Here is a 13269-nt window from a genome sequence, read left to right as displayed (position 1 = left end):
TCCCTCCAGCTTCAATGTTTCCATTAAATTTCTTTTTCGCTTTTTTGTAAAAAATGCTCATTGTTATTGTCAGGCTTTCTATCAAAGTGTACGGAATTTGTAAAAATTATATAAAAATTACTGAAAATGTGTTTTGAGTTGTATAAAAATTAAAGAAAAAGTGTAAGTTGCTGAAGATGATGAATATTAATCTTATTAAGTCAACTCAATAAAGCTAAGGGAGACAAAATAATTAGCTCAAAATTGGCAAGTGAGAACTTATCTTGTAGTATATATTTTAGCCGATAAATAAGGGTGTGGCAAAACGCTTGGAATTATTTCCTGAGAAAATGTTGTGGTTTTGCCCATGGAAGTGTCATTTAGCTTGCAGATATTATGAATTGGTGGTTTTTCTATGTATGAATTGGTTAGCAGGGTCATTTATTCCCTTTGACTCCATGAAGCTTGGTGTTGCAATAAAGCAGAATTTTGAAACTTAGCATGAATTTTGGTTCAAAGTTATTGCTATTGGAGATGCTATTGAACCCACTTAATCTTTCAAGTTGTTTGAGCTAAGATCATCTTAAGAAGACAGTCTAGCCGTTTCTTGATACAAAATACAACCATTGAAGATTCAAGAAAAGCTTAAACTGCAAGTTACACAACTAATTCTGGTGACATAATCAAACTAATATTTTCACCAATATGTTGAATGTGGAACTTATGCATCTATCACTTGCATTGAGCAGATGAATATATCTGGTCTTCTCGCCTTAGTCAAAGGAATTTAGTCTACATTCATTCGGTAAATTTGATTTTCGATCATGAAGCCCTATTTAAAGTAGGCCAATCGCAACTTTTAACTTTCCTTGAAACAAAAATTTCTTTCTGAGATTGTCAAAACCGTAAATCCATCGAATACCCCAATAGCAGCAATTCAATTAACCGCGGAGCAATGGAGTTTCATCTATGCATATAGAGATTAAAATTATAATTTACATGTAGACATCAGAAGAGAGGAAAAAATCCTGACTGTCGTAACGTTGAGCTTGCTTTACAATCTTGGCGATGTAAACGAGATTCTCACATTCTTCGGAGGTAGTCATTCCCGATCTTTCTGACAATTTTTTCTGTGAGTTGAATTCCTTTTTCTTACTTTTTTAGTTTAAAAATGAATGTGCACTCTCTTTCCGCCAAGCAAAGAGATTTCAACAACGATAAAGCAATGACAAATATAAATGACAACGCTTATCGAGTGAGTATGCAATCCTCTCACATGAATACATATCAGGTTAAAACGTTTTTTGTATGGCTTGCCATCAATGACGCAATAAATACTAAAGTAACGGCATATCCTTTTAGATTACATGAATAGCGATCTACCCAGTAATTCTAATAGATGTTTGGTGGTCGAAGCAGAAAAAGAGCAACAATCAGTTGGACTGTGGGAGTCCCTTATCATGCATCCGATTTAGCATAACAAAATTATTCATTTAATTAAAGTTCGTTTTTTTTTTTTGGGGGGGATGATATTTTTCTAATTCAACTTTTAACTTGCGGACTTGAAGAGAATATTGAGGGGTTCGAATCGGACACCTTACCTAAGGAAGGTAGGAAGCTCACTAAGAAGAATGCGAGTAGAACACGCAAAATTCACTTCTCGAGGATTAGAGGGTTCTCCTATTTACAGTAGTTAAAAAAAAAAAAAAAAAAAAAAAAAAAAACGTATTGACCAATATATTAAAAGGCATTATTTCACCATTTCTTAAAATAAGAAAAACTGTTAAGTACTACTCGTATTGTGGACAATTTGGGAAGGAAGAAGCATAATATTGTCATAACTAACGATGACATATGGAGCCACATGACAAATACACAATGTAGATAAATGTGGATAAAGAGAACCAAGACAAGAGGAAAGAAGCTATGTTTCTTTGCTCTTCTATCCCAACAACAAAAATCTGCTTCTTTATCTCTGCCACAAATATCCCTTTTTCTTCATCTCCAAACCCAAATTTCCAACTTAGATTTCATACTTCTCACCGTGAAAATCTACGTTATCTAAAATCCCTTGGCATTATCAAGCCTGGTACCAAAACCTATAAAATAACCTCATCCTCAGAATCTCTTTCCCAAATTTTATCCACTGTGAACTTTCTCAATTCTCAAGGCTTCTCCGAGGCTGATATATCAAGAATTGCTCTTGTTTGTGACCATGTATTTTCTCCTGAATTTAATGTTGAATCTGTGTTTGATTTCTTCAAGTTTGATTTAGCTGCAACCCCAGACGAAACTCGAGGTTTAATTATCCGATGCCCTCAAATTCTTGAATCCAATGTCCCCTTCTGTTTGAGACCAACACTGCTTTATCTTAAAGAATTAGACATTGGAAATTTGAACTTGCCAACTACCTTAAATGCTCATCTACTGAATACCCGAGTAGATAAATTGCAAGAAAAGGTTAGATTTTTGCAGGGTATTGGGCTATCATATGAAGAATCAGCCAAGTGTTGTGCTAGATTTCCTGCTATATTTGGTTACAGTATTGAACACAACTTGTGGCCAAAGTATGAGTATTTGGTTAAGGAGATGAAGAGGGATCTTGAGGAACTGAAACTGTTTCCTCAGTACTTTGCTTTCAGCCTTAGAAACAGGATTGTTCCTAGACATTTGCATCTCAAGGAAAGAAATGTTATAATTCCCTTGAAAAGAATGTTGCTATGGAGTGATCAAAGATTTTATGCTAAATGGAAATGACATTATTTATTTCTGCTTCGTGATTTCTATGCTGTATCACATCTGTATTTTCTTTTTCCAGTGACGCAATTGTCTAGTGGTGAAAGATAAATTACATGTACATATATTTCGCCAGGTCCAGCCTAATAAAATGCATCATCTTTAAAGTGATCGGTACTCTCATTTAGTGATTTATTCACTTTGAGATCCTGACCCCTACCTTGCACAATTAATGGTATAAGAAGAGGCCAAGGGGCTGAGACTCAGACCAACTTAGCGTTAAGTCTTACTAACGCACTTCCATCATCACACAAAGAATGAACCATCTTGATCGCAAAATTTAGAATGAATACAACAATCATGGTGCCAACTTTGTAAGGACCAAGTACATCAGGTAACACTTTAACAATATTAAGCAAAATATACGGGCTAGAACTATCAACTACTTCCAACACAAAAACAGAACGAGAAAGTCAATTTTATGTTTGAATTCCCCAGCCGACTGACTCATTGAAGAGTGTCTCGCAGTTCTGAACTGATCAAATTTACTTTGTAAGGGAAGAAAAAAGAAGAGAAAAATAACTTCACTTTCCATTATGATACTGATCTTCAGCCCATCTAACAAAACTAGCCACTTGCAACAATTTCATGAATCGCATCACTGACAGATATATCTTCAGACCTAACAGCCAGTTTCATTGCAACCTCCTTTGGCCCACCCACTCCAAATGACAACCGAACTAGAACCTTTACATTGCCAATGTAAAGACCAGATAATAAACATGTGTGTGATCTTGAGTTGCTTGGGACTACCTCAGTGCCCTGGAAAAACATTATAGAATAGTTTAAGGTTCCACAGAAAGAGAAATACGCATAGTTGCTGAAAAAATGTTTGACCACAAATGAATGAGGTAATCTGTAAAGTATGCCCTTGCTTTAAATGAGTTCTAACAGAGTGTTTGAGTTGATTAAAACATGAATGAAAGACAAACCTCGCAAGGTTGCATGCCAAGAAGGGTGATGACTGCATTCACAGCTTCAGTCAAGCTTTCCATTGGTCCAAGACCATATTCATCTATCTTTTCACAATCATCTCCCAAACTCTCCCAGGCATTCCTAAAGTTGGACACTCCTACTTTTAGCATATAATCTGCAGAAACAACCTCAAGGTCTTCTAGCTGGTATTCGTCTTCGACACCATCGTCTTCAGCCTCGCCAGTAGATGGATCAACCTAGTGAATCACCAACGAATAGCATAGCATATCATCACATTGCATTAGGAAAGATGTTGTAGAAACACATTTGGAAAGTTAAAAAAGAGCTACATTTCAGAACAGAACTGTTGAATACTAACGGAAAGAAAAGAATCAGAAGTTTCTTTTTTTGTTTTTTTTTCTCCTTTTGGAGGTTGGGCTAGGAAGGATTGTTAAGAAGTCATTCACTCATGTTGTTTAGTTTTGTTGGTTCTGGAGTTTAATACTGTAGTTGAATAGTAACACAACTTATTTTTTAAACTGGTGACTGTAAGTAACACAACTTTTTTCTGATGCAGCTATTATTTTGAACAGACTGAGCTAAAAGATTGTTGTCGGGATGCAGCTATTATTACGGAAAGGAGATGACTTAGTCAAGATGCTCCACAGAGTTCACATGGCTGGTATAGTTGTTAACGAGTGATCACAGCTCAAAAATCCATATCCGGACTAAAATACCAGATATAAGATTCTTTATTCATAGACAATATAAAGAAGAGTTCTCAATACGTACAAGTTACATGAATACCAGAAAAGCTAAACAACCAGACAGAAAAAAGGAACGAAAGCCCAACATGGTCATCTCTCAAGTCATAGACAGAGACTCCATCCAGATCTGTTCACAAAATAATTCAGGAGAAGTATACCTCTTTAACGATGAACCTTAACGTGTTTGAGAATTTCCCAACAGCAGGGACTCCTTCCGGTCTCTCAAAGGCCACAAATGTCTGCCCTGGGGTATCGTATGGAAGGGACTTGAGAGGTTTGGATGCTACTTCAGAAAATTCCTCAGCTTCAGAAGCATCTACTATAACACTGACCTGCAGCAGGCAAATAACACTTCAAAATGGTGATTATCTCAAATTAAAATGCAAGAAGCTCCTCCAAAGAAAAGTTCAATACATTTTCCAGCAATTGCTCAGGAATAGTGTTGGTGCAGTTGTACTGGAACACGATATGACTGTCGAAAATGTGCTTGACAACATTAACTGCATATTCTGTTTCAGCTTCTGTAAGCTCCACTGGCGCAGATGACTGATAATACATGGGGAAAAAAAATGATTAGCTCAAACAAGTACAAAAGAAATCACCATACAAAATAAATACTTATGAATATGAATCAACGAACCTTGAAAAGCTTCCCGTAACTGGAAAATTCTGGAATAGAGGACAGTAATCTTTCATATGCATCAACAGTGGAAGTGGGGGCCACAGGTGGCGCGGCCAAACCGGTTGGCTTTTTACCAGGTGCTTTCTTCTCTGCCAAGGGTTGAGATTTGACTTCCTTGGGTACAGAATGAATATCAAATGGCTCCTCCGATGGCTCCTGCCACCATTATAGCAAAAAAATGAGAAAAGAAATGCAAAGAGAACTAGAGATCACAATATAGAGAAGCCACATACATAATTCTTCAAACTGGTTTCCAGATTGGTCAGAGGGACACCGAGTGAACCAAAAAGGAATTCCTTCACCTCTTCATCAGTTTCAACAACTGCACCATCACCACCAAGGGTATTCAAGTAAAGTGTTGCACGGTCACGAACCTGCCAAAAGATTGCAACATTGGTAAGCTAACTGAAAAAAAAATTATGAGGGTGTTTGGATTGGCTTATTTTAAGTGCTTACTGGCTTTTAAGCTCTTTTCTATTTTTTGTGGTGTTTGGGAAAGATAAAAAGTGCTTTTAAGCACTTAGTTTTAGGCCAAAAAAGTACAAAAATAAGCCAAAAGTTGGGTATTCCCAACTTATTGGTTTTAGCTTATAAGCTACTTTTAAAAAGCCAATCCGAACACCCTTATAACACAAGTAGAAACACATATTGCAATTGTTGAAGCCTATAGAAGAGCTAACTGTAAAAAAAATTATAACACAAATAAAAACACATATCCAATCATTGAAGACAATAGAGAACTATTTGATTCATTTACCAGAGCCCAGAGCTACAAAACATTGTGTTTCTGATGAGCAAGGAGATGCAGATAATCAGATACGTATTTCATTTCAGATGATTTCTCACATATGTAGGTTGCTAAAAACAAGTCCATGCAATACAAATGAAATGCAAGTTGCATGCTGCAAATGAATAGAAAACATAGTTAAACTGTAAAAAACAAGGAGAACTTCCTTTCTAGTTTACATACGAATGACGAAAAGATATGGGGGAGGGTCAGAAGACAGGCTGAAGCCTCAACCATTTTTAGTTGGTAAAGGGAATTCTTATGAGTAAATGCCAAAGAGGTCTGCAATCCCAACACCATGAATGAATATCAGGAATTATGGAATGTTTGGTTCGTTCTCTTCCTTCCTTTTTTTTGGATTGGAAACAATAATACTTTAGGAAAGCACGTGATTCCTCATATATATAGGGGCATAAATTAAGCAAATTAAAGAATGGTTCTCCTGATAAACACGAAACGGAAAAGGATAAAGTAATCATTAAAAAAGCAATAAAGCATAAAAATAACCAGAGGCATGAAATCTAAGGACTAACCTCATCATCACTGTCAAACAGACAACGCTTCAACAGCACAAATATACGAGGCTGCAGCACAATAAAGAAACAATTTTAAAGTCAAGATGCAGCATTCGGTAATGACACAAACTGAAACCAGAACAATTCTACCTTCAATGAATCAACCAAGGCACCAAACTTCGCTAAGGTGCTCACCGCACTCGCCCGAACTGTTGCATTTTCAAGTATCACCCGATTATATATGTATCGTATGTACTTACTGGGGTCAGAGGTCTTAGGTCCTTCATTTCCAAGAAAGTGTAGTATCTATGGATAGATCGAGGTGAGAAATAAATCAGTACAACACCTCATAAACCAACTGAAACAAAAGATACAATGAAATAATGTAGATAGAAAAGAAAACCATGATTAGCAAGAATAGAGGAAATTAACCTGAGTAGAAAGATATGTAAATTCACAGTCCTCAATGAATTCACACAGGTGGAGCAAGCCACCTTCTTTAGCATCTGGGATATCTCTAATCAGGATCACAATTGAATCAACAATGGCCTTCTTGTACTCAAATCCACCTTCTTCCCTCAAAATATTGCTCAAGAAATTCATCCTATTGTTATTAAAAAAACATAAAATATCCATGTCAAGTGATTGTGAAGAAGTAACCAAAAATTGACATATACTAATATCCAGGTTTCTAACAGAAGTCCATGATTATACTCACAAAGATCTGTACTTAAGGGGGAACTTCAAACACAATGATCTAATGGCTTCCACCACCACTATCTTAAACTCATCAGCAATGTCAGACATGAAGTTAGTGATCTGCTTCATTAGACGATCAACACTTGATTCATTCCCGGTCTTGAGTAGAGTTGTGATGGCCAGAGTTGCAATACTCCTGTTTTGATCAGAAATCAGGCTCTCCATATCAATGTTGCAATTCGTCACAGCCATAGGATGTGTCATTGCCACCTACACACGGTTCAAAAATTAATACTTGTGCTGCCTTCAGCACAAAGCAGTTGGTACTATAATAGATTAATCTCTTCTTGTTTTTTCTGAATAATAAGCTTCTTCTTTTTTTCCGAGAACGGTAACAGCTGAATAAATTAAGCTTTCTCAGTTACAAAGTTTAAGAAGGTTAATATTTTAACCAATCAGTACTATTTTTTAGTGGCATAAAAATCAACAAACTTAAGTTCTAATATTTGTTTAGAAAAACAGACATAGGAGTATCCGGATGTGGAAGCATTGGTTAATGTGCATCATTCAACTAAACAGCTAAATAATTATTCATGAATCGCAGTTACCAAATTAACCATTCATAATAAACTAGTAGACAAATGAAATACTAAAATGAATCACCTTATTCAAAGTGCGGACAGCAGCAAACCTAAGAACTGGCTTAGAAGAGCTTAAAAAGAGCTGAAGAACAGTAATAGCAGGAGTTAATTCTCGAGTAGTCACACCATTAAGCTCTGTGATTGCCCTAGCTGCTTCAAAAATAACCATTTCCGCTTTGTGACGAAGGCAACTCTCTAAATAGTCATAGAATGGCCGATCTCCTGTTTGACTAATGCCAGATTCTCTTATAACCTGAACATATATTAATCCAATGCACCATAAAAAAATCCAAAATTAGGATTTGTTTCCAGTAGGCAAAAGCCCAATCAAATAATTACGTTAAAACTAAAACTGGAGGGGAAGGGGGGGAAACAGGACACCTGACTAGTATAGCGAATCAAAAGGCATTGAGCTAGAGGCGAGCGGACACTCCCTTTTGTCAAACTTGTAACTAGCTTGCTAACAGCTAAACGGTCATTTTGCCGAATCTGCAAATGCAGGAAAAGAATCATATCAGGTACATGAACCTTGCACATGTCAAGACAGGGAAACATAACCTGTCATGTGATCTATTAGACTATTACCACTTTATCTTCAAACATTGTAAGAACCAACCAAAAATAAACTAAATGAAAGAAAAATACTGCTGAGATTTTGAAGAATAGTAGAATATAATAAAACACAACACTTAAGCGGTGGTAGGAAACCAGAGATCAAAAGCATGTTAAAACCTGAGCATTGAATGAAAGGGAATCCACCAAATATTTTAAGATTTAGAAACATGACATCAACTACGGATATATGAGGACTGGTACTGCTTCAATACTTCAATTTTTCTAATGACCACAAAATCTATCTGGGAACAACCCTCAGGACCAATGCCTTCGAAACTCTGTGGATAATGGGTCCACTCCTCTACCCTTTTCCACTTAGATACCAAGCTTAGTTTGCATGGCACAGGGCTCGAATCTGTAACCTAAGCCAACAAGTCCCTCAACCTTTGCCACTTGAACTGACCTTGGGGTCTTCAATACTTTAATTATGAGGACTTACTCGATATGATTGTGTTAACAAGGAAAATTTTATGATATAGATAAAAGTCCAAAGAAAAATTGGTTAAATATAAAGCACATATCATACCTGGTGCAGTAGGGCCAGTGCATGGAACTGAACAAGAGCTGCCCTTGATTGCACAGCTTCCTGTACCTCATTGCTCCATCTTTTCACAATTTCTGGATTTGTCTGTTGAAAAAAAAAAAAAACATAGGCCAAGGAGAGTTAGGAAGATACAACCAAACGAGCAAAAAATGAAAAAGGGTTCTTTGAAACCTTACCTGAAGCAAATGGATTCCACTCACAAGGGCAGCACTTGCGACAACAGGATTTTTGTCAACAATGGCTTGTTTCAAGTATCTCTCTATTTGGGTGAGAAGTGTCCCATCGGTGATTCGACAAAGGACCCGAATAGCATTTGCCCGATACATATCAGTTCTGCTATTCATGTCCTTCATAAGAGAGCTCGTAACAATGATAACCTTTAGAAGGAAAAGAGCCCACATGTTATTTTCATTCATAGAAGGAGTGGAACCTTACACTAACAAAGAAGAAATCAGTCCGTATCTAACCTCGTCTGCGGAAGGAGAAAGCTCTTTAATTATCAGATACACCATTCTCCTGAGACCAATATCCTTTGACTGAAAGAGTTTTGTGACAGAAAAGAAGACTCCTGTAGCCTCAACCTATAAAATTGAAACAAATTAAGTGGAAGTTCTCATAGGCAAATAGCGGCAGATAGAGAACGCCATCAAAGTGATGTAAGGAGATCTGTTGGAGCAACTGCTTTCGTGGATTTCCCATGAAGGAATCGTAATCTCGCTACTTCCCCTTTCTGTCCTAAGCGGGGAGAAGGATTAAAAGTTCTCAATTATAGAAAAGGCAGGAATATTTAATTTGCTTCAGTTTGTAAATTAAATATGGCAATAAAGAGAATTTCTGAAAGATCCATATTATGGACGTGCAGAGATATGTACACGGGTTAAAACAAGAATTTACATCACAACCAAATGGCTCCAGTTATATTAAAAGAGGGAAGTCCGGTGCACTAAGCTCCCGCTATGCGCAGGGTCCAGGGAAGGGCCAGACCACAAGGGTCAATTATACGGAGCCTTTCCCTGCATGTTGCAGGAGGTTGTTTCCACGGATTGAACCCATGACCTCCTGGTCACATGGCAGCGCCTTTACCAATTACGCCTAGGGTCCCCTTCAAATGGCTCTGTTTACAATAAAAAGGAAATATTGTACGGCAGAGAAAAGGTTAATTTGGGCACCAAGACAAATTAAAGGAAGTGAAAACACTTCAAGGGACGGAAACTATCTTTAATTTGTTGCATCTATTGGTTAGCTGTTTGACTAGGTCTCCAATCCAATTTGGCTAATAGACTTTAGTTTAAACATGAATGCAATTTCCCCGGTTGACTAGCCAAACATATAGATTCAAAAATTCTAACTGTTGGACAGTGTCTAGAGAAGGCATCGCATAATGTGAACATAGATCATGACCATAACAGACTAGTGCTTGAATAGCAGCATTGAGATGCTTCCGAGATCATTAATCATCAAAAATTATCATTAATGTGAAAAAAATCTATCATACTAACACACTATATGTAATGCATTACTGAAAAATATCCTTCACTCCAAGAAAACATGCAATAGCAGGTGATATTATCCTCTTTCTGTTTTTATTTTTCGATAAGGTAAATCACATATGATATGACCTACAGATTACAGACAAAATCAGCTAATTCCAATTCTATGTATGGCCACAAAAATCCAGATAAAAAAGTTGTTCTGTCATCTGTGAGATACAAAGTGAAGTAAAATTCATGAAAAATTATGCCCTTCACTGTGCAAAAACAATGGACTATGCATGTCAAGGAGTTATATATTATCCATAACTTCCAAAACCCCATGCTGCAAAGGAAGATTCAGAACCTTTTTACGTTTTCTCATAATATATAGAGGCTTTACTCTGATAGCTAATTACACATCTCTCAATTTCTTCCATTTTCCTTTTACCTCTTTAAATGGCGGTTTAGGACATTTAAAGGGCAGCTTGGTGTACGAAGCATCCCGCATTTATGCAGGTCTTTTTTTTTGGGGGGTAAGGTAAGATATTCATGCAGGATCTGTTGTGATGGGAAGCTTACCCTAACGCAAGCATCAGTGTGATTCCATGGTTTGGACATTTAATTTGTAATATTTCGTTGTGCAGTCATGCCGGGGGAAAAAAAAAATAGATGTTTTACTGCCAAAACTAATAACTCTAGAGCTAACCTTTGCAAATGTCTCGCCCTGATTCAGAAGATACAAAAGCTTTGTGATGACCTGAAACACCGAAAAAGCACCCAAAAATCGATGAACAAATCAGTCCAACCAATTTAACATGCCACCAAAACAGAATGGGTGTTAATTTACTTTCGCACAGCAAAAATTTTTTCTAAAAAAAAAGGACCAAAACAACATACCTGTGAGCATCTCCTTGCATCCAATTGAGGATCATTGAAAACCCTAGCTTCCTGAAGAACAGCGCCCTTCTCAATCCCCATAAACGGGGAATAGTCCACTGTATTGTCATATAAATCCAACATGAAAATGCCATTTCACCACTAATACGTATATTCAATCCTACGTTACATAGATCTAAGCAGAAAATGATTATTCTACAGTGTAAAACTACACTGCAACAATCTGAACAAATTAAGTTCCCCCACATCATTCCAATACACGCCTACAGCACTAGTTTGGAGAACTTAAAAAGTTAAATACACTGAATTATGTATTGCCAAAGAAATCCAACATGAAAATGCCATTTCACCCACTAAAACGTGTATTCAATCCTACTTCAAATAGATCTGAGAATAAAATGATTATTCTACATTGTAAAAACTACACCGTAACAATCTGAGAAATTAACTTCCCTGGCATCATTCCAGTACACACCGATCACACTATTTTCGAGAACTAAAAAAAATTAAATATACCGAATAGAGATTTATTACTGAATTATGCAGCATTGATAAGAAGTTATCAGAAGAAAATCAAAATAATTAAAAAAAAACAGCTCATTATCGTCCAGTTTCACTTGACTACATAAAACCTAACGAAGAATCAACACTGCAATGCAGATCTATACGCAGCATCAATCGACAATCTCAGGCGAAAGCAATAATACAATCAATTAAATGCAAAACCACCGACAAATTAACATGAGAAATGAAACAAAAAGCATGTGCTACAATCTACGTTAACAGAGTGAAAATGACATTTCACCGCTAAAACGCATATTCGATCCTACTTTACATAGATCTAAGCAGAAGATGATTATTCTCCAGTATAAAACTACACTGTAATAACCTGTGCAACCTATCGCGCCACTTTTGGAGTCTTACAAAATTAAATATTCCAAATAGCAATTTAAAACTGAATTACATATTGCAGCATAGAAAAGTAGTGCTCAGAAGGAAATAAAAAACAGCTAGTAACAAAAGCTGATTCACAAATATTCCACTGAAATCAGACTTATTATCGTCCAGATTCACTTAAACACATAAACAACTAACGAAGAATGATAAACCACAATGTAGATCTATACGCAGCATCAATCGAATCAATTAAATGAAAAAAACACCGACAAATTAACAAGAGGAATCAAACAAAAAGCTTGTGCTACAATCTACGTTAACACAATAAAAACACCAATTCAATTAAGAAAATAAATCCTACTTTCGTCATCGCGATCGTCGTCCTTCTTCACTAGAGGTTGAGCCATTTCTGAAAGTACAACACAGATCTGTAAGGATTCAGGTAAAATAAAGAGAAACCTAGTGGATCAGAATGTAATCGGAAAAAAGCTGAGATCCGATTTGTGAATAACAGAAAGAATTAGTTTGTAGAGTATTTATATGGGCGAAGCAGCGATGTTGAATTACAGATCTCTCGATCTCCCTTAACGTACAAGTTCACTGAAGAGGGTTATAAGGGTGAAGTGGGTGAAATATAACCCGATCCGGTTTAACCGATCACTATTTTATTTTACTGTTAAAGAGAACGGAGGTCAGTAACTAATGGGTTGTGTCCACGTTATATCGTGAAATAAATCTCTCCATTTCTAAAAATTACATTCCACCTATATACACTTTTTGTATTTTGACAAATCCTTATATTATTGTAATCTTACACAAGTAGAATATCCTTATTTCTATTTTTCAAAATCGAAACATTTAATAGGTGTTTGGACATAAATTGATTAATATTTAAAAAACAATAGATTTGAAGTTGAAGTTGAAAAATAGTATTTGAAAGTCGAATTATGTATGGACATGTATTTCACTTGGAAACAAAAATTAAAGTTTTGTGAGTAACTTTTTCAAATTTGAATACTTGTCTTCAAAAACTAATTTACAAATCATTATAAATATAGCTAAA

At 36.2% G+C, this 13269-nt stretch overlaps 2 protein-coding genes across 2 annotated transcripts; one reads left to right on the top strand and one right to left on the bottom strand.

Moving 5' to 3' along the window:
* The first annotated feature begins 1613 nt into the window (after positions 1-1613).
* On the top strand, positions 1614-2755 carry LOC132065004 (transcription termination factor MTEF1, chloroplastic). Its single transcript, XM_059458212.1, has one exon. It carries the CDS (start codon positions 1906-1908, stop codon positions 2734-2736), a length of 831 nt encoding a protein of 276 aa, XP_059314195.1. The 5' UTR covers positions 1614-1905; the 3' UTR covers positions 2737-2755.
* A 265-nt stretch (positions 2756-3020) lies between these two features.
* LOC132065003 (coatomer subunit gamma) lies at positions 3021-12858 on the bottom strand. The gene is made up of 18 exons (XM_059458211.1): positions 12568-12858; positions 11310-11407; positions 11119-11169; positions 9408-9521; positions 9117-9317; positions 8923-9024; positions 8163-8270; positions 7804-8034; positions 7160-7410; positions 6874-7045; positions 6592-6747; positions 6460-6510; positions 5373-5513; positions 5098-5295; positions 4872-5003; positions 4616-4789; positions 3708-3947; positions 3021-3537 (listed from the first exon to the last, which is right to left on the bottom strand). The coding sequence occupies exons 1-18, from the start codon at positions 12611-12613 to the stop codon at positions 3343-3345; spliced, it is 2661 nt and encodes an 886-aa protein (XP_059314194.1). The 5' UTR covers positions 12614-12858; the 3' UTR covers positions 3021-3342.
* Between the last annotated feature and the right edge of the window lie 411 nt (positions 12859-13269).

Source organism: Lycium ferocissimum, chromosome 7 (genome assembly GCF_029784015.1).
Source record: "Lycium ferocissimum isolate CSIRO_LF1 chromosome 7, AGI_CSIRO_Lferr_CH_V1, whole genome shotgun sequence".
In the NCBI taxonomy this organism is placed as follows: domain Eukaryota; kingdom Viridiplantae; phylum Streptophyta; class Magnoliopsida; order Solanales; family Solanaceae; genus Lycium; species Lycium ferocissimum.
The sequence above is the reverse complement of the archived record's forward strand: the minus strand, read 5'-3'. Positions and strand labels throughout refer to the sequence as shown.